Source organism: Rhincodon typus, chromosome 20 (assembly GCF_021869965.1).
Source record: "Rhincodon typus isolate 14 chromosome 20, sRhiTyp1.1, whole genome shotgun sequence".
Taxonomy (NCBI): Eukaryota; Metazoa; Chordata; class Chondrichthyes; order Orectolobiformes; family Rhincodontidae; genus Rhincodon; species Rhincodon typus.
In genome coordinates, this window is record NC_063351.1 from 27,119,657 (window position 1) to 27,147,363 (window position 27,707).

The window sequence follows — 27,707 nt, forward strand, 5'->3', positions numbered from 1 at the left end:
ATAGTTTATATTTTACGATATGTGTTCTGAGCTGCTGCTTATTATTGTTTTTGCTTGGAATGCGTTTCTCATCCTCAAACTGCAGCCAGGTTTCTTAGAGAGGCCAAAGCCATGTAAGGTAACTGCAACAGCTGCAGTTTGAGGCTTTTGGAGCTGAGGCAGCAACATCTTAAGAGGAACTGTTGTGGGCTATGCTGATGGGGAGAGGAGTCTCTGTTCCCTCCCTCATGATTTTGGGGCATCCTTTCCTGTAAGCCCAGTGGGCAACCTCTCCACTGTGGATTTCTTGAAGAGTGATGAGTAGTTCAGCAGTTGTAAACTTGTGGTAGCACCTCCTTCATCCCTCACTTTCGTGACTCCTTCTTGACTCTGAGCTATCAGGATATGAAGGATGAGTCACAAAGAACCTTTGGGTTACAGATCACTATATTTGAAGACTTTTGACAAGAAATAAATATCAAAGTGAACTGAATCCCCTTTCCCTCAATTCATACCTAGTTTCCAATTCCACAAGTATAAGTGGTGAACTTATTACTAGATTCAACTACCACCTTGTTGGTTATAATGAGACTGGAAGCCTCAACTTTGATTCGCAGAGTTGGAATGTACCAAATCTCAAAGTCTATTCTATAGAGAGTCAATTAATGTTTTACATTGCAAACTTTGACCATGCTGAAGTCATTATAAATAAACCTACAAATCTGAGTCAGTAGCACAGAAAGCTTTACATTTATTTAACCTGCATGTACAATTTTTTGAGGAACTCTTGTTTTGGTTTCAACCATTTTTTTTTTGGTTGAAACGTGCTTGTATCAGAATTGGACAAAGTCTTTAAATATGTATTGTGATTAATTAGTCTTCCAATGTGTGTTCTTTGGGTCTTCATAGCAAGCTCAGGCCAGACATCTGAGTTACTTTTATACAATGTTTATTAATAGACTGTATAAGATGGAAAGGCTACAAAACAGCAATACTCCATGCTGTAGAGGTTCCAGTCTTCTAGAAAAGTAATAACATAGATTAGTGAAGTCACAACCATGTCACAGCTTACCTCAGAAGCACATTTACATTATCATTACAATTACTAACTTTACATTAGGAATCTACATACCCTTTTTGATTTTGTATTCACAGAGTATCAATGAAGAACAGCTAGAAAGATTTACTAGTCTTTCTCTTCCTGTAGTGCTGAATGGACTTGTAAAAAATGAGTAGAAGTAAGCCTTTGGTCCTTCAGGCCTGCTTGAACATTAAATAAGATCATGGCTGATCTGTTTGTGTTTCAAATTCCACATTCCCATCTCCCCTAATAACCTTCAATTCCCTTGCCTAACAATAACCTATCCTCCCTTGCCTTAAAAATATTCAATAACATCACCTCTGACACTTTCTGAGACAGAGAATTTCAAAGTCACACAAATCTCTTGGAGGCAAAAAAAATCTTTATCTCTGTCCTAAAAGGCAAGACCCTAATTTTAAAACAGAATCCTTAGCTCTGGACTCGCCCACAAAAGGATACGTCCTTTCCGCATCCATGTTGTCAAGACCATTCACGATTTGAAACTCTTCAATCAAGTCACCCCTCACTCTTTTAAACTCCAGCAGAACTAAGCCCAGCCTATCCAACTATTCTCAAAAAGGGTGCTAATGATGAATTATGCATGATATCAGTCAAGGGCAAGGCACAAACATTTGTTTCTGTTGTAGGATTTGGGGGAGAAAGGTGTGGGAATGTGTGAAGTTTAATGATCCAAATCCTTGGAGTATGTATCAAGTATTTGCAAAAATATGCACTCAGGATATCAGGAGTTAATGAGAGCTGCATGTCTCTCTTATTCTGCATAAAGTATTTGACTAAATTCTGATTGAAAATAATTGATTTTACAGGTAGCTGTTGAGACACGTGCAGTCATTGCCTGGATGGAAAAAATTCCATTTGTTTTGGGTGGAAATTTACAAGGAGGAGAATTGGTTGTGACATATCCATTCGACATGACACGGTCTAGCACAAAAGTCCATGAATACTCTGCCACGCCAGATGATCATGTTTTCCGGTGGCTGGCCTTCTCTTATGCTTCCACTCACCGTCTCATGACAGATGCAAATAGAAGAGTATGCCACACAGATGATTTTGCTAAAGAAGACGGAACGATAAATGGGGCATCATGGCACACAGCAGCAGGAAGTAAGTGTGAAACATGTGCATGAATGTAATGAGCAAAGAAATAATAATTATCAATTAGCCCACAGCATTATGCTTTTCTAATTCAGATCTAACTTGGCTCTCGTGCAACTTTCCCTTTCTGAAAGTTAGATTACCATTAGTGCTGTGCAACTTTCATCCATGTCAATTTTTTTTTGTTGTTTTACCAGAAGCGTTTGTCAGCTTAAATGGCATATTGCCTCCACTAAAATAGCAGAGGAAATTAATCTGAGTACATTCAGAAATTTGACGGTGATTTCTACGATTATGCCTTAAACATTCACAGGCAATCACAATAATATGCTATGTGTCAGCAGCAATACTTTTTGAACTATAGTAATATATTTTAATTACGCCAATATGTCTGAGTTTGCATACAATGTCGGAAGGTTAAAATAATTGTTGACCATTTCTCACATGTTAAGAGGTTGTTTTGCCCCATCTTCTGAAATTTGTTCCCTGATCATTGTACCTTGCTTTCTTTCCTCTTTCCCTCAAAGGCATTATAATACCTACTAATTCCCTAAATTCTTAGTTTCACGCTCATAAACATTTTCTGTTATATATAAGTTACTGTGGTACGACATCCCATTTTAGAGGCCTACAGAAATAAGAAATAATTTTGGAGATCGGACTTGAAATTAATTTCCCTCAGTGTCCTAATTTTGACTAATCTGTTCCATTATTAGTTATCAGCTTCTGTTCCTACAAGACCTGAAAAATTCATTAATCTCCCCCATAATGAAAGCAAGATAATGCAGATACTGAAAATGTGAAATAAAAACTAAGTACTGGAGGAACTCAGCAGGTCTGGCAGCATATGTGGAGAGAGAAGCAGAGTTACGTTTTAAGTCCTATTTGACTTCTTCAGAACTGATTAATTCTCCCTCACTGTTAAACTGTTTTTCTCCACTTGCATCTTGTGGGCAGCGGTATATAGGCAAATCCGGCAAGGAGAAAGAGTCTAATGAGGAAATTTGGGGTAACTAAAGGGGAAAGAAAAATCACATTAATGTTTCATGCAGTACAAAAATTGTACATATGTAAGAGAATGTATGAAAACAGTGCATCAGATGATAATAGTTAGCATAGGAATACATGAAAATTCAATTTTTTTCAAATGGTAAGTTGTCTGACAGTGACCCTAATGAATGTGCTGTAAACGACAAAAGAAATCTGTTACCACAGCTAATACGAAATGAATCTCTTCCCGCAAGCTGTTAATCAAAACAGTATAGAAAATTTAAATATTCAGCAGAGAAGTGAAAAATCAGCAGAGTTTCAAACAAATCTTTGAACAAAATGAATATTATTGTTCATTTCAAATACTTCTGATTTGAAACATTTTTATTAAAAATATAATTTCACAGGAGCTGAGATTTCTTACTATATTTCTAGCTTGTCCTTAGTAGATTGAAATAAGAATCCACAGCACTTGATTTTCAATATTCTTGACAGACAGTGGAAATTTCTAAGTATCCATGGCATTTAGCTGAAGTGCCTACAGTTGCACCTTAACACTTTAATTCATTATCAATCAGCGCAGCCATAAGATAAATTGTTAGCGTTGCTGTGTGGGTTGTTTAGACTGTTTGCATGTCTGACACGTTGTGCATGCTCCATCAGCTTCCAATAACTTTAAATTATTTCTGTGCTGCACGACAAGTTGGCGTCACCAGAGCACAGTTACAACTGGAATGAGGTCGCATGGTGAAGTCTATGTATTGAAGGCATTAGAGTACTACAGTACCTTTGGTGGGGATGTGTACATTTGAATAGTGGGTGGTGTGTGTGCAACCCCGTTTAGGTACAAGCAAATGTACCTCTGATTATGCTCCTAATACACCCGGTCCACCAGCTTTCTGAGGGTAACCCAATGAGAATGCTAATGGTACCATGAAGACATAACAAATTAAAATGAGGTGGATGAACATTTTATTTTTAATGTGGCCTCTCAGAAAGAATTCCACAAACTAGATTAATTTCTTTTTAACTTATAAATGGGATAACGTGGCGGTAAATTCTAAATGTCAATTCATCTTGTTAACAACACTCCGTTAACTGTCAATAAATAGACAATAATCATACCCATGTCATTTTCTGTTTTTCATTGGACCATCCTTCAGTGGGTGCATACAATTCCTGTTTGCCATTTCGAAATGCACAATGTCACATATGCCTACTTTAAAATTAAATTTACTTCTCGAATACTCCTAGACACAGAGCAGTCTAGAGCACAGAAGGAAACTATTTGGCCCATTGCGTCTGTGCCAATCAACAAAACTCTGATTACACTATTCCCATTTTCCAGCTTTTGCTACATAACCTTGGAGGCAAGGACAACACAAGTGGTTATTTAAATACTGATCAAATGTCACATAGGTTTCTGACTCGACCACTCTTTCAGGCAGTGAGTTCCAAGCTCCTATCACTCTTGGGGTGAAAAACCTTCTCTTCAACTCTCTCCTTAGCCTTCCACTTCTCATCTTAAATTTATTCCACCTGATTATTGACCCTCTAATAGAAGAATGTGCCTTTCTAACTACACTATACAGCCCATTATCTTATAAACCTCTATCAAGGCCCTTCTCAACCTTTTACTGTTCAAAGGAAAATAACCCCAGCCTATTCAACTTTTTTCTCATATCTCAGACCCCCCAGCCCATGCAGCACCCCAGTAAATGTCCTCTGCACTCTCTCTCATGCTGTCACATCCTCCCTATAATGTGGTGACCATAACAGGATGCAGTTGTCGGCTAACCATCATTTTATATGGTTTCAACAGAACCTCCCTGTTCTTGTATTCTGTGCCTTGTTTAATAAAGGACAGTATTGCAGCTGCCTTTTGAACCAGCTTACCTATCTATCTTCAGGGATCTGTGCCATATGCGCATCAAATTCCCTCTGAATTTCAGTACTTTTCAGAGTCCTATATTTATTGTGTAATCCCTTATTTTGTTAGCTCTTCCCAAATGCATTACTTCTAACTTTTCTTGTTTGACTCCCATTTCCCACTACTGTACCCACCTGGCTAATGCATTGATGCACACATTCAGTTTACGGCTATCCTTCCAAACTATTACCCTATAAATTTTCATATTATCCACAAACTTCTTGATCATACCATTGCATTTAAATCCATTTTATTGCACCACAAACAGCAACAGACCCAGCACCAAGCCCTGTGAATGCAACCCCCCAGAAACAGACTGCCAATGACAGAACCATCCCGCTACTATCACCCTCTGTTTCTTGCCTTGCAGCCAATTTTGAGTCCAGTATGCTACTTTGCCTTGGATCCCATGAGCTCTTATTTTCTTGACTTGTCTTACACCTTATCAAAAACTTTCCTTAGATCCATGTAAACCACATCAAAATGCTCCTCATTGCCTCCTCAAACTATTTAATCAAATTTTTCAAACATCAACTTCACTTAACAAGTCCATGCTGACTGTTCTTAATCAATCCAGGTCTTTCCACATGCAGATGCATTCTGTCCCTTAGAAAATTTCCATGCCACTAAGATTAGGCTAACTGGCTAATTACCTGGTGTATGCTTTCCTCTCTTTTGTAATAATGGGACAAACACCCTCCAGCCCTCTGGTGTCTTAGCTGTGGCCAGAGAAATTTGACCCCCAGAGGGATACATTTCATCTGTGCCTGTGTATTTATCGATCATTAAGATTGCTAAACTTGCAAGTAGCTCCTCTCTCTCTCTCTATTAATTTATTCTAAAATTTCACAATCTTCTACTTTGACGTCTATATACAAGGTGGTAGAAGTCATTCTTCAGTTATACAAGTTTCTAGTTTTACCACATCTGGAATATTATGAGCAGCTCTAGGCACCATGCATTAGAAAGGATTCATTGGATGGAGTACAGCGTAACTTAATCAGAATGATACCTGAAATTCATGGGTTAACTTATGAAATGAGCAGACACAAAATAAAAATGTATTCTTTGGGATTTACAGAATTAAAGGATGATTTGATCAAATTCTACTAAAGATTTTAAGGGTAACAAAGAAACTATTTCTGTTGGGTTGGGAATCTGCAAATGGGTGTATACTGTAAAAAATTGGAGCTTGGTCTTATCAGCAATGAAATCAGAATATACTTGCACATGAACCTTGGTAGAGGTTGGGAGGGTTCTTCAGCAAATGACAATCAGTGCTAGAACAATAATTTAAGTTTTAAATTGATGATTTATGTTGAAGGAATTATCGTTTTCAGGGATAAAGAATATATATGATTATAAAGAATATATAAATTGTTTGAGGGGCTAAATGGCCCATTCCTATGTTCCTGAACTTACTTGCTTTATGTTCACATACATTTTTAATGCTATCTCATCATGTAGACACAGAGAATTAAACACATGGTGAACATAAACAAAAAAATCCCATCCACATCATATGAGCATAGAAAATCTGTTGGACACATTTAGTTGCTATCCTACACACAGCTATTACCAATTCATTATCATCATCTGCTACCAATTGCTATCAACCTCATTTCATTTATTGCATAGATCTTAACCTTATTTAAATGCTTCACATTTAGATCATAATCACAATGCCTTTTCAAGGTATGTACAAGATAATGCCCATTTAGTAGACTAGCTGCCTTTTCAAGAGTTCCATTGATTTTATGAGGCATGGTTTATCGCTTTTACATGCTAACTATTTCTTATGGCTTTATGCTCTTTAAACAAGCATTGATAATATACTTTATATTACTGTTGTGTATTTTCCTTACAATAAGCATCAAGCTGAATAGCCTACAATTCCCAGCTTCATGTGAGCAGATGAATCAAGTTCACTCTTTTATGTTCTCTTCTTAATTCATTTATTTTTTAATCTTAACTAAGTAATCCTCAACAGCACGCCTTATTGCATATTTTACAATGAATTTCCTTGCTTTAAGGCATCATATAGTAGAACTTCTATAATTACAGGTATTTGTGAAACATGGAAATGTAACGTACAGGGTGGAATCTTATAGGGGTCTGAGTGATGTGAGATGTGGTGAAATGTGTGACAGAATCAAACAAGAAGTGTGGCAAGGCCAATGTTGATGTTGGGAGTAACTTGCCACATCTTTTATATATTTACCAAACAGAGAGACTCGTTTCTTGCTAGGCAGTAACAAGTTGCCAGTAAGGATGGATTATCGCTGTTAAACACCTTTATTAATGTGATAGAATCATAGAATCCCTACAGTGTGGAAACAGGCCATTTGACCCATTGAGTCTGCGCTGACCCTCTGAAGAGCATCCCACCCAGATCTACCCCATCCCTGGACCCCTTCAATTCCCATGGCTAATCCACCTAAAGTGCACACCTTGGACACTGGGCAATTTAGCACAGTCAATACACCTAACCTGCACATCTTTGGACTGTGGGAGGAAAGCAGAGCACCTAGAGGAAACCCACACAGGCACGGGGAGAATGTACAAACTCCACACAGATAGTTGCCTGAGGCTGGAATCGAACTTGGATCCCTAGTGCTGTGAGACAGCAATGCTATCCACTCAGCCACTATATCTCCCTAAGCCACAATTGACCTCTTTAATATTCAGATTCTTATGCTACCAAATAAGCTAGAAATTAAAAAATCTTGACATGGAAACTTGCTGACCAGCCGCTACTGGCTGTGAGGAGTCTCCATATTGATCATCACCAAACAGCATCTTAGGTCACATGGCCACCAGAGCATGAATTCCTCATTCACCAGCAATGGCATCCCATGTTTATCAGCCCTGCACAGTCATCGTGGTACCACTCCGATCCACTCACAGGCCATTTAGGAATCACAGACTTGCATTGCAGGAAGCACTGGCAATTAGGCCAGGCCTATTAGCACAATCGAACAGCCAGGCCTCTTGCCTTGCTAGTCAGCAGCCCTCAGTCAACACGTGCACATCTTGCTGTATGGCATTGCACTACACAATCTCATACCTGCATCAAAAACCTGGAGAATTGGGTCCTCGTAGCCTGTAGCTTCTGGACTATAAGGACTTTTGCACCCCATATAACTGTCTGCTGCTCCTGTTCCTCCCTGTCCATGTGGATGTAGTCCCTCAGTGTTGACATTTCAGGGTCCTGTCCTGACTGACGCTGAGCAGGTGCAGGAGACAGTCTGGCTGATGCTTCCTCTTAGGCCTCTGTTCTCTGCCCCCAAGATAGAGGAGGAAGCTGCTGGAAGATCCAGCCATTTCTCCGCAGTGATGGTGAACAATGGTACCTGTAAGGTGGAAGAGAGAGAAGGCATCACTGACAGTCATTAGAGGTGGTGTGCTGCAAATGACATTGACAATGGGATTAATGTGAGAGTTGCAGTGGAAAGAAAAGTGATACTTACTCAGTTGGTGGGACAGTGATGTCTTGGTATCCCCACAGAAGTGGTCCAAGTCTTCCCTTTCAGGCACAAAAACAAAGTTGCTGGAAAAGCTCAGCAGGTCTGGCAGCATCTGTGGAGGAGAAAACAGAGTTAACGTTTCGAGTCCGGTGACCCTTCCTCAGAACTCCTCATCCCTTTATTAAGTCTGAGATTATACATTTGGACTAAGTTACATTAACATTAAGTCATCATGTTGCATATTCATTATGCAGCTAAGAACTTCCAACAGTTGTTAACAATAAAAAACAAATTGATTTGAATTGCTATGATAAGTGACATATGGCAATACATTCTGACCCTTCCTCCCTTTCAGGCTATGGATTCTCTCCTCGTAGGACTTGAGTTGTTGAATGTTGGACACTCCTCCACCTGACAATGTCCTTTCTGATTATTGTGGGTTGCCTTCTCCTGGAATGACAGAAAGGGAGGAATTGAGTGTGCTAAAAGTGATAGGTGTGGCTCTTAATGCTGTTGTGGGTGAGGAAGATTGAGACCAGTAGATCATTAGTCTTCATGGGAGAGAAAAGAGTATGTCACTTGATCTGATGGAGCAGAAGAGGTCATTGATCTTGTAGAACTGCTGGCTGTTCCTCTGCATCTTTGAGATCACACTGTCTCGGGTGGCAATCTCAGATCAAGCTGAGGTCTGGGGGCATGGCCTCTTCTGCTGGTCCTCCAGAAAAAGGACATCCCTTCTTTGCACCACTCAGTCCACCGGGACATTCGGGTCTCTGTCAGAAAAATGCAGCATCATCTTCCCCTTCCCTGACATCTTTGTACCATGTCCATGATCGATCAACAAAGCTTTGTAATACCAGTGCTCACCCAAGTAGACAACGGCATTTTATATTTGGCATTGGTGGCAGGAATGCTGGCCTCTCCATAGATATCTACAGAGTAATGAGTTCTTCAGTGAATGGCGCATGGTAAGATGGGGATGGAATTGGATGTGAAGACACCATAGGGGTAGCTTAGGTGGTTTATGAGTTGCATTTGTAAAAATATACTCTGAAATCTAGATGGGTCTCACAGTGAGATTTCCTCCAGTAAAAGGGAGAGAAAGAAAGAGTGTGTGTGTACACATCATCTAGGAATTTCAATTATATTCAAAAATGCAGAAATTTTGGATGCCAACAAACTTGTTTTATTAAGTCTGAGATTATACATTTGGACTAAGTTACATTAACATTAAATCATCATGTTGCATATTCATTATGCAGCTGAGAACTTCCAACAGTTGTTAACAAAAAAAAAATTAATTTGAATTGCTATGATAAGTGACATCTGGCAATACATTTTGGGAGAAATGTTTAATTTGTATTCTAACTGTTACATTGCAAGCCATCTTCCACATATAGTGATCATTAAAAACATTTTAGGACATTGGACAGTTGCTGGTTGGGAACAAAAACAGAAGTTGCTGGAAAAGCTCAGCAGGTGTGGCAGCATTTGTGAAGAAAAAAATCAGTTAACGTTTCGGGTCTGGTGACCCTTCCTCATCTGTTCTGAGGACGGGTCACCGGACCCTAAATGTTAACTCTGATTTTTTTCTTCACAGATGCTGCCAGACCTGCTGAGTTTTTCCCAGAAACTTCTGTTTTTATTCCTGATTTACGGCATCTGCAGTTCTTTCAGTCTTTATTTGCTGGTTGGGGTTGGTGAAATTGATGAGACAGTATAGGCTTTCTGACTTTCTTTCCCGTTGATATTACTAGCAACTGTTGTATGTGTACCTTTGTCTTTAAGAGATTTTAGCTTTAAGGCCCAGGTACCCTGTACAGAAAAGACTGCAACTCTGCTAACCAGCAAGGTTGACTGAATGTGCAATCAGCATACACAACTCAGTTATGATGTGTTTTACTACTTTAAATGAACTGGACCACGGAGTTAATCAATCCCTGATGAATGATTAATCGCATAACTATCTGTTCTTAAACCATGGACTGAATCTTCCTTGAGTTTCATTCAGGGCTTCTCTCCACATTGCCTGGCAAATTTTATCATGTGATTGTCCCAAACTAACCTCATTAACTATCAACCAAGCCTTCCCTGTTTGGGGCCAGTCCAATTCTTCCACTTATGTTACTGGAAGTACTCACTACTACAGGGATATCCGAGGATTTCCTGGCATCCCTGGAACTGTTGCATCTTTGCTACTGCAACCACAAACCTGGTCAAATGCTGACAGTCCAGAGTTGCCCTTCATGAATGTAACGGCACAGCAGTCACAATCAAAGTCTTTCATGACATGGCTGACATTTCCTTACATATACAAATGCACAGTCCTAACCGATGCTGTTTAAACACCAGACCACATAACTTACCTGCCCTCAGCCACATCCCCTCCACAACATTCTAAGTCACCGCTGCTCTTTACTTGTTGCCACCATAACCCAGCACCTTATCGTTATTCAATGTGGCACCATGACATACAGGAAAGCCTTCAAATAGTTCAAAATAGTCACTTTTATTCATCAACATTGAGAGTAAAGAGAAATCAATAAAAGCTCCATTTGCCTCTTGAAGCAGAAGCAAAGTGCTTGCATGTTGAGCACGAACAATTTTACAGTCAATTAATGATCAATGCACCCAGCAGTTATCTACTGAACTGGTGTTCATTAAGTCCTATCTGGCTTGCAAAATGTAACACTGCTGTGCTCTATCATGTGAAATGTGATGTTTGCCCTGCTCAATGCCCTTGTCCTCCTCCTTGGAAGACTGGTGCTCCTCTCCCAGCTCACAGCCTCCATCACATCTCCTCTCTGTCTGCTTCAGTTGTGCAGAGCACAGCTTGCTAAACTTATGCAGCGCACAATGTCTGGGCTGATTCAAACAGCAGAACCTTGTCCTCTTCTGTTCCATTGTCTTGGTCAAAGAATGAACAGCATTGTATCTACGCTCTGCCTCATTCAGGCTTGTGTAACAGAGGCATCACTTGTTCCTTTGTCTTACTTGAAATCTGTAAGATGCCTATTATTGGAAAGGTTTTCATATCAAAATTTCTGATCGAGACCATTAATCTCACCGAGGAAGAGTTTTGGATTATCTTCAGATGAGGATTATTATATCTATTAATAATTTTGAGTGTGAAGACTTGATTTTTATGGTTTTTCAATGCCAGTGTTCTGCTTTTATACATTTTCTGAAAGTGACCTGTTTTCTTGCCATTAAAAATTTCTGTTTTAATGGAAGATTTTGCTCATGCCTTTGAGGGTTTTTGGCACCACAGCATTGCTGGGGATTTCTGACATTTGCACTTGTTCACCCAGTCATATAATCTTTTCTTGGGTTTCTTTTCCTATTTTGTTTTCAAGCAAATGGATAGATTCAGTAGATTTCCTGTGCTCAGGTTGTTTCTCTTCTGAGGATTAATCAGTTCTTTTCTAGACCTCTGCTTGTCTTATCAGCTGAATGGATTTGTCCAGAGAGAAGCTTCCTTTAACTAGAAAAGATCTGACAAAGACTCATCATCAATGTCTTCTTCTGTGACATCTCTAATCAATTCTGCCTTCATATCTCCATGGTCACATTCCTCATCGAGTCTGCAGAGGTAAACTTTAATAAAATCATCTATTGATTCATAAGAATTATTGAAACTATGATTGAATCTTGCTCATTCCAGAATTTTATCAGTTCTGAAGTGACTATCCAAAGCTTTTAAAACTTCATCAAATTTGTCTGATGTTTCACTACCTCCTTGGTGAACAATTACACTATTTGCAAAGCTTCCTACTACATAAAGAAATGTGCTAACCTTTCCTGCTACAGTCTGAGATTTTTACAGCATGAGAAGTGGCCTTTCAGCCCATCATGTTAAGCAGTCTTGGAGTCTAATTTATAAACAATTCTGTGTCTTAAAAATTGCCTCCACCATGTCTGTGATTAAATCCTTGTGAAAATGCAAATTCAAATGTCACGTCTTTCCATGCTTGTATTCTTATTTATTTTCTTTTACTCATCAGAACTTGGGGTTTTCTCACTTCTTTCGCTGTCATAGAACATAGAACATAGAACATTACAGCGCAGTACAGGCCCTTCGGCCCTCGATGTTGCGCCGACCTGTGAAACCAATCTGAAGCCCATCTAACCTAAACTATTCCATTATCATCCATATGTTTATCCAATGACCATTTAAATGCCCTTAAAGTTGGCGAGTCTACTATTTTTGCATGCAGGGCATTCCACGCCCTTACTACTCTCTGAGTAAAGAACCTACCTTTGACATCTGTCCTATATCTATCACCCCTCAATTTAAAGCTATGTCCCCTCGTGCTAGCCATCACCATCCGAGGAAAAAGGCTCCCACTGTCTACTCTGTCTAATCCTCTGATCATCTTGTATGTCTCTATCAAGTCACCTCTTAACCTTCTTCTCTCTAACGAAAACAGCTTCAAGACCCTCAGCCTTTCCTCATAAGACCTTCCCTCCACACCAGGCAACATCCTGGTAAATCTCCTCTGCACCCTTTCCAATGCTTCCACATCCTTCCTATAATGCGGTGACCAGAACTGTACGCAATACTCCAAGTGCGGCCGCACCAGAGTTTTGTACAGCTGCAACATGACCTCATGGCTCCGAAACTCAATCCCTCTACCAATAAAACCTAACATACTGTACGCCTTCTCAACAACGCTATCAACCTGGGTGGCAACTTTCAGTGATCTATGCACATGGACACCGAGATCTTTCTGCTCATCCACACTACCAAAGGATATTTCTTCACACTTATGAGTATTGCTTTGACTGCTGCTGCTTAAAATTTCTTAGTTTTAAATTTGAAACATTATCCCTGTTTTTCTCTTCACTGAGAAGAGTGAAAGTGACCTATTTTCTTGCCGTTAAGAACTATCTATATCAGCCATGGATACACCCAAACTTTTGCAAAGTGTTTTTCTGTGTCTCTGTTTCTGCCTTCTGCTTTCTGTGTTCAATGATTATGATGCCCAGGAGAAACTACAAGACTTTTAGAATTATTTTGCCTTTCAGCCTGATTATCTTGCACCATTTTCTGTTTTTCATCCTACTCAAGGGCTTTTCTCACTCAAACCTTGATCGCTGTTTGGCTGACTGGCTCGAAACTGGACTTGGGACCATCTTCAAACCACTACTTCGTATGGTACACTTGGTATCTCTGCCTGAGAACTGATCATGTTAAAATATACAAGATTGTGAGGGGGCTTGTAGGGTTGACACAAAGGGTATTTCACCGGGTGGGGAAATGGAAAACAAAGGAACACAATCTCAGAATCAATTATTTAAGGCTGTGAGTCGGAGAAATTTCTCTTAGTGGGTGTCAATCTTTGGAATTCTCTACCTCTTGGGTTGCAGAAATTTCATGGTTGAGTGTATCCAAGGCTGATATAGATAGTTTTATTGGTCTCTTGGGCAGCTGGCAGGGAACTGCAGTTGAAGATCAGCCATGATTGTTTTGAATGTCAAAGCAGATTTGAGACTTTGTATGGCCTACTGTTGTTCCTTTAAGTTCTCAGTGAAGAGAAAAACAGGGATAATGTTTCAAATTGATGACTTCTCAAATTTTAGCAAAATATTACCTTTTACTTCTGTTAGCTTCTTAAGCTTTCTCACCATACTTGATATTTCTGATAAATATTTTTCAAATATTAGTGAGACAGTGTTGCCTCACATCCAAATTGCTGGAATTAGTTTCCACTCCAATGTCAAATAGAGGAGAAAGTTTGAATTATAAATATTCTGAATCCATGCCACATAATAACTGGGTAGTCCGGACTCAGTCTACCTTTAGTTGCACTGGAACTATAACATGAGGAAGTATGCCAGGTGGATCAGTCCCATAAGCAATGGTAACAAATGGAAGCACATCACAAAGATCAGTGCCATGAGGAACAGCACAATGAGAAATCCTATTTTTAGCAACCATCCTTCAAGAATCATGCTGCAGGGAAATGCACCTTTGGAAAGCCAACCATGAACCTTGTCAGGCTGGGCCAGGAAGTACCACACCAAGAGAAATGATGCACAAGGACTATGCCACAAGGGACCATGCACTATCAAATATGTCTGTTGTCACTTCTTTTCATGATCAACTTCTTCTCGTTCTGCATATAGTTAATCTTTTAACATATGTTAGAAACAAAATGCATTTTGAAAGCCTAAGGGATATGATTCATATCTCAGTGGAGCTGTTGAGTGTAAATCATAATTTATAATGATGGTCCACTTGCTGATAATAACTGTCTCATGGTTACTCCCAGTAGATTGTCTTTCCTGATATGAATTGCAGACTGGCGCTAAGTGATGAAGCACTGTACAGTGTCATGCTGTGCAGTGCACATCAGGAAGTTCTTACATTTGGCCTTTGGCCTGTGCTAAATTAAGTGGTCTCAGACAAGATAATGGTTCTGGAGCTAAAACAACTGGCACCCTTTTCTACAATATGGGGAGATCTTACCAGTACGTATGCTCCTGGTTACGATGTATCAACCACTGCTGACAAATAATTTGGTGCAGGCAGCAGCTGAAGATTGTGTTATCTGTAATTGAATCACCCGCAGCGCTCTATACATAAATTCACACCTCAATGACATTCAGGCAAGGTTCCAAATGGCTACAATCACACTTGGTACATAAACCCGTACAAGTTGGAGATGAATAGAAGGGAGACACTTTGGAGAACAAACAGCTGTTTTATTGTTTGATATGGTATATTCTTAAGAGCTGGATAACTGTTTCACTTTTCGGTGCAGTAATAATTCACAACTATGACAGAACACAGACAATAAATAGATGGAGATGATTTGCAGAGAGAGGCATGGCTCCAAATTGTTTACTTGGTCCAGTCACTGGTTAATATAAAAATAATGTAATTCCCACGTCTGTAATTTTCACCATTACTCAGTATTTTTGCATTATATTTAATAAACCTTTCTTCACATGATTCATGAAAAGAAGAAGCATTTTGAAAAATGTCCATACAGGAATGAAGGTTCCAGTAGATTGTGTTATGACACAGACAAGATATCTTAGAAAATTGATACTGACAACATTACATTACATTAAAGTTTGAATGCCAGTTTACATGATTATTTTAGGATTGAATAGTAATATACGTTGTCTATGGAAAGAAATCACAATACACTAATGTGAATTTTTTTTTGATGGTTGGTTCAACATTCTAGAATTGATTCATGGATCACCCCAACAATTATAGCATTTAGCTTCAGTTTATACAACCAATGGAATGCTCTGGAATTTTCTTAATATAACTTATGCCATATTTGTGTCATGACTTACATAGTTGTTTTTGGCGATCGCTCTGATCGGAAGTTACACACCAGGGCCTTGTAGAGTTTATTTGTTTACGCTGGAATATCAATACAAATCACATTTCAGTGCAACAAATAGAAGTTCCACAATATAGAAACATTCTACATTTATCATTCTTCACTGACATATTTGGAACTCAGAGGTAAATACTCGCTCCTGCTTCTCTATCCATTTAATTTCTTGTTTTCAGTTAAGTAGACATTGAACCTCATTATCCTCACTATGAAAGGGTTAGACAGATGGCACATGTCCTATTTTCATAGGCCAGCCTTCTGTGGCCAAAGAAGGCCTGAAAATACTTTAACTGAGCTTTAGTTGGAATACTTTTTAATTGTCACTGTTGGCTGCCTAAAACAAGCATTAAGTCTCCTAACTATGTAAATCTTGAGCCAATAGCTTATTTCAGGACCTCTAACAATTGCAATTAAAATAAACATTGTATTTTATATATCAGTAATATGCAGAGAAGACACTCTCCAGATTCTCAGTGTGGACAGAACTGTATTACAGAAGTGTTTCTTTAAATGTCCGCAATCACAATCTATTATTTACTTTCAGTTTATCCCTCCCTGTAACAATGTTCACAGACATGACTGACAGCACAGAGCATAGTCAACAGGCGTACACATAAGTTGAAAACGACAAGCAGGATAGTTGTGGTTCTTGCAGAATTGAAGATTTCTAAATGTTCAGCAACTTAAAATATTGATGTTTTTAAAAATAGAACACTCTAGTGTGTTAACTTGCCAAAACCCTGGTCCTGATTTCACTTTGTTCTTTTTTTGCCTGCCCTATCATCTTATGAGCACTGCCAGTAATGTCTCTGGCCAATATTCATTCCTCTCAAATACCTGATCAGCCTATGGAGGAATCAGCAGCTCAAATATACCTTGTTAATAAGGTCCACTTTCAGGACGACCTCAGACTTTCTCCTGAGGGAGTGGGTTGCGCAGAAATGGGCCCAGGAAGCTAACCATTGAGCTCATTAGGCAGTAATATAATCAGGAAGAGGATCTGCAACTTCTTCGTTGAAGACCTTCAAGGATTCACAGAGGAAGGTTGAAATGAGAAAACTGTGGTATCTGGGAGCACAACGGCCATCCTAACAGGAATCGGAGATCATATCGCAAGAAGGGAGGAACAATGAGACTGTGTTTCTTTCTTGTTAACCCTGAGCAATCAAACAGCAAATGCTTTTAAATCATTGATCATTCAACTGACATTTTTTTTTCTGTGTTCAGTTTCAGGCCACTTCTGACTTGCTGTCCTCTTGTAGACATGAATACATTGCTTCCTAAATACACAGTAACTGACTTCTGCATTCCTCGCACATGCCACACCAACTTGGCACCCTTAAACCTGCACTTCTCACATACCAGCTCTGTATTAGTGCTTCAGACACAATTAATCTCACAGCTAGTCTCACAGATATTTTCAATTTCCTTGTAGGACAAGTTGGTGCACAAACTTCTCAGAGGCAGATCAGTGGTGTGCAGGTACCAAGACTAAAAAACTTGACTTCCCTCACCCCCACGTTAATATGAGGGCTATTCATCTCCAGGGCTTTGATGTCACAGCTGATGGATGTGCTGCCGGGTAAATACCACGACAGCTGTCTGCATAATTAAACATGCTCATCTTTCCAATGCTATTCACATGTACTGTGCCCTAGGGGGATGTGTTCAATCATTCAACCCCCATGCTTATTAGAGTCATAGAGTAATATTCTTTTTGCAGACTCCATCATTAGCATAGAGGAGAAGAAGGAGAACAACTCTAGAAGGGAGGAGGCATAGGCTTCTTTCTGAAGGCCCAGATGACAAGTAGAAAGTCCAGTTCTTCTGTCCACCATTGAGACTGTGTCATCCTCTTCAACGTAATGCCTCTATCATCTGCCTGATATTTCCAAGGTGCCAGTGTAAAGACTGACAGCAGGGAAGGGAAACTAGTTAAACAATATCAGGAAATCTCACTGAATGAGGTAGAAGGTATGTGGAACCTATAAGAGTGACAGAGTTCTGCGCTTTCATTGAAGACCAATAACATGCGAGGCACATGTGTGCACAGAGGAAGATATTCTATGAGTTGTGGCATGTTATTGAGTAGAAATATAGCAAATGGTAATAGGATTCTGGTCTGCAGTAGATCTCCAAGTAAGAGGCACCCAGAGACTACTAGTGGCCTTCACTTTCATGTCTCTATGCCCAAAGCTCTGATCACATCCGTCCTCATGTTGGGGCCACCCTTAATTCTATTTTCCAATTGATGCCAAATTCAGTGACTTGCTGCATTCAGGATTTGATATCATCGCACCAGTCATCTAATTGATAACAGGGGTCAAGTGAAAAGGTGACTCTTGTAATCAAAAAGCCTTTTTCTCAAAACACACTCGAATCCTGTCCTTCTCCTGAAGACCATTACGTCAGTGGAGCCTAGCAGGCAAGAACGTGTTACGACAGGAGCTCTGTCCAGAGGTCAACCAGCAGCGGCTTCATGATGGGAAGCAGGTGCCATTTATCAAGACCTGTCTCGATCCCATGACCCTTCAGTTCAGTATCAGAATCCCACCACTGCTGGTTCTCAGGCTACTGTTAGATACAGCACTAAAACAAGTTGTAGAAAGACACAACTAAGCACCAGGATAATACACAGTAAAAGCAAACAATAAAATGTGTTATTTATGAAGGATGCTTCATACATTGTTTTCTCTAGGGACTGTACTTTCATGCAGTGAGAAGGCTTGTATCTTCCGAGGAAGTTCTGAGGAAGGGTCACCGGACCCGAAACGTTAACTCTGTTTTCTCCTTCACAGATGCTGCCAGACCTGCTGAGCTTTTCCAGCAACTTTGTTTATGTTCTTGTTTAGGCTTGAATGTTCCTGTGAGACTAGGAACTCTGTCTATGGGAGTATTCCTGCTGACAGGGTATTACAAGGCAGATAGATTCAAAGATACCACCCCTAGGAGTGTTGTCAGTCAGATTAAGCACACTTCACAAAGAAAAATGCCTTCTGTTATGAAGTCATTATGCAGGTTTCACGGAAACAAAAGTCAAAATAATCACTGGGAAACTCACAAGAATGTTATAAAAACAAAAACAGTCCAGGTGACAAGGACATTGCAACAGTGGCATGGAAGTAGTCCAAAAGAGAAGGTTAGTTTGTGTACAGGAACTTTTATTCCGTAAAAATGGCAGATGTCATTGACACACATATTTTCTCACTTAAAGCAGGCTTATGCATACACTATAATAGTAGCAAAAAGCATGAGGAAATTCTAGGTCAATATCTTATCAATCACAATGACTTAAGACATGCTTTCAGTTACATCAAAGGTGCCACAACTGAGTCATATACAAACACTGAACTCAATGTCACTGACATCTCTGATAAAATATTTTTAATAGAAAATTGATGCAACTGGCATGCAAAAAAAGTGCAGCGCAGGGTAAATTGATGACCACATCTTTTGGTTATAAACAGCCTATCTAATCAAAAGTCACCATCTAACAAAATCTCACAATTTTCAGTCTTTTGGAAAGGTCTTGTGCCTGCACTTTCTTCTGTAAAACCTCACATCCCATTCATATATTATTAATATGCTTGCATAATTTTTTCCCATTATAAATTACGATGGTCATATTTGGAGTGGAAAATTATTGTTGAATGATTGCACTTCAGTTTTAGTCATCTAATTTTTCTCAGTCACTGCAGAGAACTTATTACGTGTTAAGATTAAATACGACAGTACATTGTATTCAGAGACAAACAACGCTGTCATCTTACTGTCGTATTATTGGAAACTATTCCACGAGGTCTTCCACCTAATACTAGTAAGTCTAGTTCTACATGCTTCTCTGCACATGTTTCTACACTCAAATAGCTAGACTTAAAGCTTCCGCCTTGGCCTCTGTGTGTTTCTGTCTTCCTTTTTATTCCTCCCACACCACTATTTATGCCCAGTGGGGAGCAGCCCTGTGATATCATAGGAAAGTTGCTCCAGGGTCCTAAAGCCAATCCACAACAGCATGTATTAAAGGTCTTGGGGCTGAATGTCTCCAGTTTCCTTTGGTTACATCAATGCAATCTGGGTGAATTCACCCAAACCAACACAAAAGTTTCTGGAGTATTAAATGACAGTGAGTTACACTAGAAACGGCTTATGCTGGGTTTCCAGTGTCTTTTCAGCCTGACTTAAGTTCTATTTTTTTGCCAAGTCCGCTCCATCAAATATACTGGCAACACCCTCAGGTTACAATTGGCCCTGCTTCAGGAAAACTCTTCAAATATTTCTTGATTTCTTAGGCCTGCAGCTGCTAGTTGGTGAGTTCTAAAATTGTTTTTACAGCAAAGTATTTAATTTATTAGAAATTGAGCATTAAGTTATTCAGTAAAATAAAACAAAGAACTGTGAATGCCGGAAGTCTGAAGCAAAAGTGGAATATGCTGGAAAAATGCAGTAGGCCCTGTGAAAACATGTGTGGAGAGAAAAACAGAATTAATGTTTCTTTGTTTTTCTCTGTTGACATAAACAGCACTTTCTGTTTTTTGATTAGATTATTCAATATAGTTTATAGAAGTCATTTTACTGCTCCCTAGTTAGATTACTCATAGATGGAAGACTGATCAAAGGACCCTTGTTGAAAAGGCTTATTTTATTTTTACTGAGAAACTAAATTTTAGCTGTATCAATAACACCATATCAGATTATAGCTCTTAAATATATAAAGTAACTTTCACTTGTGACCATCAAACTACTAGATTGTTGTAAAAGGAAATGCAACTGGTTATTGATGTACTTCAGGAACAAAGCCCATTTTCCTTATCTGGTCTGATGTCCTTCAGCACACAACAATGTGATTGCCTCTTAATTGCCCTCTGAAATGGCTAAGCAAGTTATATTAAAACTGCCATGATGAGCAATAATGGGACTAAAACTCGACTGACCATCCAAAATCAATCAGTCACTTAATTCAGACACTACGAAAGCATGCCCAGCTCAGTCCATTCTGAAGGTTCTCCTTGCCAAACTCTAAAAATCGTGCTAAACTAGGGAGATCAGACTCATAACTTAGTCAATCAATAGCCTGACATAGCCATAGTCAGAAAATGGTATCATTCTGTCATTATGTTCCAAACTCCTCCATCACCATCATTGGGTATCTCACAGGGGTAGTACAGACTCATCAAAAATGACAGCAACTTGGAGTACAGATGTAAGGGAATAGCCCTGAGAATCTTTAGCATTGGTTCTGAATTTCTAGATCTCATGGCACCAGGTCAAACATAGGCAAGACAATTTCCTGCTGATTACCACTATTATTCTCCTTCAAATAATGGATCTGTCTTCCTCCAAACTGGACACCACTTGGAAGATATATTGGGGATAACAATGACACGGAAGAACTCTGGCTGCTAAACTTTAATGTTTGTTTCTAAAATAGCTCAGTGGTATCACTACAGGATGATCTTGATAAATCCCGAAAGACATGTCTGGCACACGATAGCAGGTTGTGATAGAAGAGGGAATTATCCCACTTGGACACGTTTTCACCAATATCCCCATCACAGATGTCCATGACACTAACAATAGGAGTGAGGATCACACAGTTTGTATAAAGCCTTCACACTGAGGACCCGTCTCTTGTGGTTTTCAAACACTTCTACTGTGCTAAATGAGATAGATTTAAAGCAGGTCCAGCAGCCCAAACTGGGCATTTGTGAAGCAACGTGTGAGAATCAGCTGCAGAAAAATTGTATTAAACCACTCTGCATGGCATATTCCTCACTTTATCAATACCCCCAAACCAGGTTCAATGAGGAGTCTAGAAAAGCATGCCAGGAACAGCATCAAGTATGCTTAAACACAAGATGCCAACCTGCTAAAGCTACAGCGCAGGACTCCATGCATGCTAACCTATAATGGAGGCAGCTTTCTATAAACAGAGTTAGGCAAACCCTTAAAAAAAAGGTATGATAGAACAATTCTATTGAAAGACCATTTCTCTCCACAGTTACTTACTGGCATGTTGAAAATTTACAGCATTTTCTGTTTTTATTTCAACTATTTAAGCCCAGTCATGACTGGCTTGCATCTATATTCTATAAATTTGAGCTGATCCAAAATTCTATTGGTGGTATTCTAACTTGCAACAGATCCCACTGAGTCACTACCACTGCTCTCACTAACCTATTTAGCAACGAGTCCATAATATGCCTCATTTTAAGTTTATGTCCTCATGTTCAAATGCTTCATCTCTCCTTACCTCTATAATCTTTTTCATCCCTACAACCTTCAAAGTGCTGTATTCTGTTCTTCAAATCTGTCTTTGATGATTCCTCACTTCTTCTAATCTATGATACCTTCAGCTATCTCAACTTAGAGTATCCTTTTTCAAATCTTCATACCTCTGCTCCTTTAAAATTCTTGTTAAAACTTATCTCTTTGACTAAGCATCTGGTCAGCTGTCTGAACGTGCCTTGTTTTGGCTTAGTGTGTATTTTTGTTTGACTATATACTTGTGAACTGCCTTGGGATGTTTGACTGCATTAAAGGCACTATATAATGTAAGTTGTTGTAACTGACTCCACTGTGCTTTTAATAGATCATTTATCTAGATATAAAAGTTTGATTCCTAAAATTATAGATTTATTCATTGAACAATACCCTGAAATATTGAAAGCACAAACAGTTTTTAATAAACTCTTTATGAGATGGCAAACAGGGACCACAACAGTCAATTTTCCTCAATGTATTTTGAAAAACTGATTGTCACCACTATATATCCAGAGAAGTGTGAAAATTTCATTATTCTGTAACAGAGAGCCACTGGTAAAATACATTTAAGTAAACTGGAAATTGAAATAAGTAGTATGAGTAAATGTTAGTAAATCATGGATCCTTGTTTTCAATTAAATATTTCAACGATAATTGGCCAGGTAATTATTTTTAAGATGCCTTTTTTTGTCCTTTAAAGGTATGAATGACTTCAGTTATCTGCACACAAACTCCTTTGAGATTTCTATGTATGTCGGCTGTGACAAATTCCCTCATGAGAGTGAGCTGCCAGATCAGTGGGAAAACAACAGAGAGTCCCTCCTTGTTTTCATGGAACAGGTATGTTATTGAATGTTATGTATGTTATATAGTCATTCTTTGTGCTATCCAAATCTGAAGTGACTATTTCCAGGTCATGTTATAATGCTATTCTAGTGCTGCACAAAGTGGACTGGACTGGGTGATGGAGGTGTACAAAAAAACCACATGAAGTTGATTATCATTTAGGAGTCACTGCTGTCAGTGTTGTTGAGAATTTGGCCTTGTAAACATTCCCTTTGACACTGCTCCGAGGACTAGGTCTGACCAACATTGAGTTGCTACACCTGGTAAGTGCAGGAATGGAGTCACAGTCACATGTGGGGAGGTCCACGGATAGCACCTCCCTGTCTTATAGCGTTAGAACTGCACAGGCCCAGCCAGGGTAGGCTTATCACTAACTTAACTGGTAAATGAGTGGTTCCCAACCTTTTCAGTTACGTGGCACCATTCAATGAGCCAACAATTCCATGGCATTACCACTTTTCTCAACTGAATTGATTGCTCATAAATGTCACATACATTATGGTTACAGACTTGAGAGAGGTTTGCAACAAAATGCATTGTAAGGCTAAACGGGGTGGTAAGGTTAATAACCCAATTTCAAGACCAGTACTATCCCAAATACCCCAGGCATGATAAAAAGGACTCACTGTCATTTAAAATCCATAAAAGTTTTGGAGACTTCAGTATATCAGCCAGATATAATAGAAGTAAAAGATATGCGGACTGAAATAACATTTGAACTATTTTAAAATGAAATTCTCTGAAATTTGAAGCCAAGTTTTAATTTATTTTAGTCTATTAATTTTCTGATATTTTATGCATGTCTGCAGTGTGTTGTACCTGCTCCTGTTGCTCACAGACAGAAAAGTAGTCCACAGTTGTAAGCCATTTGAGAAATCATTATAGCAAATGATAGTTGTTGCTTAGAGAAGTGATGACTATGGTGGCCATAATTCTATTCACTGAATGGAAGAAGACTGTTACACACAATGACTGTCAAACTTTCAGCAATATACTCATGTTAGTGCTATTACTGTCTCATTTCTGGGATGAGTCACCACTACTCTGCTACATTTGACATGCCCTCTAACACTTCTCCCATCTATGATAAGCTTAGTGCCCTCTTTGAGAATAATTAACTCAGTTCATTCCTCTATTATGTGCGCTTGCATCAAAAGACAATGTGGGGAGCTTAGGTGGAACCTACGAAAGGTTCTGTGAGATTGCTGCTTTGAGTCAGAGCTAATAGCTGTTCTTTGAAACTTGAATCATGATAATGGACCGAGCAAAGAGAAGGATTTATTGCTTGAAGGATTTATTGTTAAAACAGCAAGGGTGTCTAATTTTATCCCTCGTAAAAAGTGACCTGAATTGTCCCGTCAAAGTTAATTATCAAGAAAATGAATAATGTTCCTTTTGGTTCATATTTTTATTTTATTCTAAAAAGGCAGCGCTCTTATGTAGAACACCAGAAAAAAAATCAGTGGAATAGAATCTTTATAAGTTACTTCAAGAGTTGTACGTTGTAAGAACAAGTTTGAAAATGAGTCTGCTGCTGTCCCGAGCAAGCAGTTCAAATCATCATCCTTCAGTCAACCCACAGTCCTAATTTCAATGTCACCACTTTAACATCAGGATCAGAAACAGACCTGGACTTGAATGCATCACTAGCATTGGAAGCAGACCTTCATTTTAAATCCAGCGCTTTTTACATGGTGGGTCTGTTAACCCATTCTGATGCAGTGGTAAAAGCTAGAGCAGCCCATACCCAGGTTTTCCCATGAATGCCAGCTTCTAAAAGCCTATTTGTCCACGTGAGTGGACAAGGTCTCTCTCCTTGCTGTTCCAAGTGGCCAATGAATTGCATGAGCACTGCCACCTGCAAATTTCACTCGGTGCAGACTGCTCCCGGGAAATGTCAAACAGGGAAATTAGAAATATTTGCAAAGACTTAGGAAAGGCTAAAAAAAGTTTTTTTTTCACATATCAGTAACCTGATCCAAGACACATAGGGCAAAGGGCTAAAAGTAGACTGGCAGAATTGAAGTGAAAGAAAGCCTCTACCAATGTCCAAATCTTTGCCCCACTCTTTGCATAATTCTGACATAGAGCTTATTACTAAAGAACTGACATTGAGTTCACTCAAATTATAAGTGCACTGTTCGCACTGCAGTGTCTGTTCTAAACATTTGACAGTAAACCTCATCCGTAATTGAAAAATTGCACTCTCATATCTCTTCTTGTACATATGTATCTTTTCACTAATTTGCTGTTTGCATCATAGTGACTTGATCCTAATGCAATTAATTGCATGGTTAAGATACATTGGCCCCATCACAAAATGCTGGAAGTTCTGTCATGACACAAAATATTTTTGAGGAATGCTATGATAGCAATTACAGGGTGAATTGACCAATTGGCATTTAATAGTTATAATAATTGCAGGGTTTACAGTTACAGAAGACTCACGTTTAACATTTGTCAGCTTCAGACTTGTTTGTTTTCCTGATCAGGTCCATCGGGGTATCAAAGGTATAGTGCAAGATCCACAGGGAAAAGGAATTCCGAATGCTGTCATATCAGTTGAAGGCATCAATCATGATGTTACAACAGGTAAGAAATGATGATGTTTCCCTTACCGAAATTATACAAATTATGGTATGAATTATATTAGAATGTAAATTGAATTAAATTTCATGTAAATTAAATACTGCGCGAGAGTCAAGAGATCTTGGTACACAGTCTCTTTTGGGATGGAGTAACAGCAACTATTTCATATCACAAGAGGAAACAGGGCTGAATATTCCCAGTCCCTGAATGGCGTGGCAAGAATAATTGGTAAAATACGATGAGAATAGAAAAATGAGTTTCTCGATGTTGAGAGGATAAGTCTGATTTTACGCCTGAAGTTTCATTAGCTAGAGGAGAATCTCACTGATGAGCAAAGAGGGGCCTATTTACACACAGTAACATCTCATTATTACCTAATCTTACCTCAGTTATATGCTGGTTTCAATTTCCCCTGGCAGTGAGAGCAAGTAGACAGTGACAAATCCTAACAGGAAAGGCTGAGGGGGCCTGATGCGTACAGCTTGCCAGCATCTTCCCCTGGCGCTCATCTTGGCCAGTATTCCCCAACATCTCAGAGTACGCTTCGTGGACAGCAACCATCTGCACCCTCAAGAGTCCACAGAGGCTGGCATTGGCAAAGCACCAGCCTCACCACATCATCACAGCACATTTCCAACTCACTTACAATACAATCTGGTACTTCAATCCTGCGGGTTTGTGCTCACTGACTCTTACATTGCAAAGCTGCCGCCAGGGCACTTTGCAGACAGAGACAGGTACTAATCTCATGTATCAGATGCATGACGCATGCCTGCACTCTAAGCTTGTTGTCTTAGCGATCACTCTCTTTGCATCTATTTGGATGCCCACAGCATCTCCGCCTTGCCTTTTTTTTCACCTTGGTGCTTTGGTTAGAAATTGGAGGCTTACTTCTGAATTAGCACAGACGCAAAACCCAGTAGGCTGTCTTTTTTGCCAGCAATGATCAGTTTAAGGGGTGGACATGTTGCTATATGGCACCGTGCTACATCAGTGTCACACCTACATCACATGCCAGCAGCTTACATGACAAATACACTCAATGTGCTTCAACCAAGTTGTCATGCCTCAAAGTCTATGCCCTTAGTCAAGTGTAGTGGTCTGTGATATGTCAGAGGATACATGCACAATAAGTCAAGAGCATTAGCCAATATTACTATATGGGCTTCAAAACAGTCAGTCAGCTGCTTGGAAGTGTCAGGGGTTTTATAACACTGCACTCTGAGAGTGGAAAGTTAGTCCTGCAAGTCCAATGTAACCACCTCAGGGAATAGTGGGGCTCCAGTCAGGGAGGTGCGCAGAGATAAGTCAGGGCTCAGTCAGTCATCAGTTTGGGTTGTACCTCCAAGTTAGACAAGGAGGCTGACCACAGTCAGTCCCGGAGTTCTGTTCACTGAAAGTCAAGGAGGGTTATCAGGGGTCACTGCTGTGGTGCTGAAGTTTTGGAAGTCAAATGTAGAGATTTCAGGGAACATGCTGAGATGCAGAGGACACAATAATTGTGAAGGGGTGGGTGAGGGACAACTTAACACATAAAGGAGGGAGACAGAAGAGTGCTGGAGGACACAGGGTATTTGCAGGAGGTTGGCCATCGACAGTCACCATCACCCTGGCTTCGATGGGGACATAATACAATTCAAACTGTGTACCTGAGCATTGTGGGTAAATAGTGAAGTTGAGACTTCAATAAAAGGTCGGGTGGGAACACGAGGAAGCTCAAATCCATTGGGATTGACAGGGAGTGCAAGGCAAAAAGATACATGACGGTTTTGGGATGTAACCTAGACTGACATGCCGTAGCTATGAATCACTCTGAAGTTCAACCCGTGTCGCTTTCCACTTCGTTCAAAGCGTGCAATGCAAGTGAAAAATGGCCGTCACCACATCCAGATTGGGCAGAGTAAATGATTGTTTTCTCTGTCTGAGGGAGTGTGCTTTACTTGTGAGTGATGTGAGACCCTTCAAGGAGCTAATGTGTTAATGAGCCATTTATATAGTACAGGTTGAAAACAGCTATGATGATAGAATTCTGGATCTTAAACCTCATGTAGTGACCAACCATCTCGATGAAATCCTGGACATAAGCA

The 27,707-nt window shown here is 39.5% G+C and overlaps 1 protein-coding gene across 1 annotated transcript in view; it reads left to right on the top strand.

The window, feature by feature from the left end:
* The window catches only part of LOC109914527 (inactive carboxypeptidase-like protein X2), a 141,161-nt gene that overhangs the window by 108,300 nt on the left and 5,154 nt on the right, over window positions 1–27,707 (top strand). The window contains exons 11-13 of the mRNA XM_020514124.2: window positions 1,888–2,185; window positions 22,886–23,025; window positions 25,524–25,623. Coding sequence (XP_020369713.1) covers window positions 1,888–2,185; window positions 22,886–23,025; window positions 25,524–25,623 — 538 coding nt within the window. The remainder of the gene's footprint in view (window positions 1–1,887; window positions 2,186–22,885; window positions 23,026–25,523; window positions 25,624–27,707) is intronic.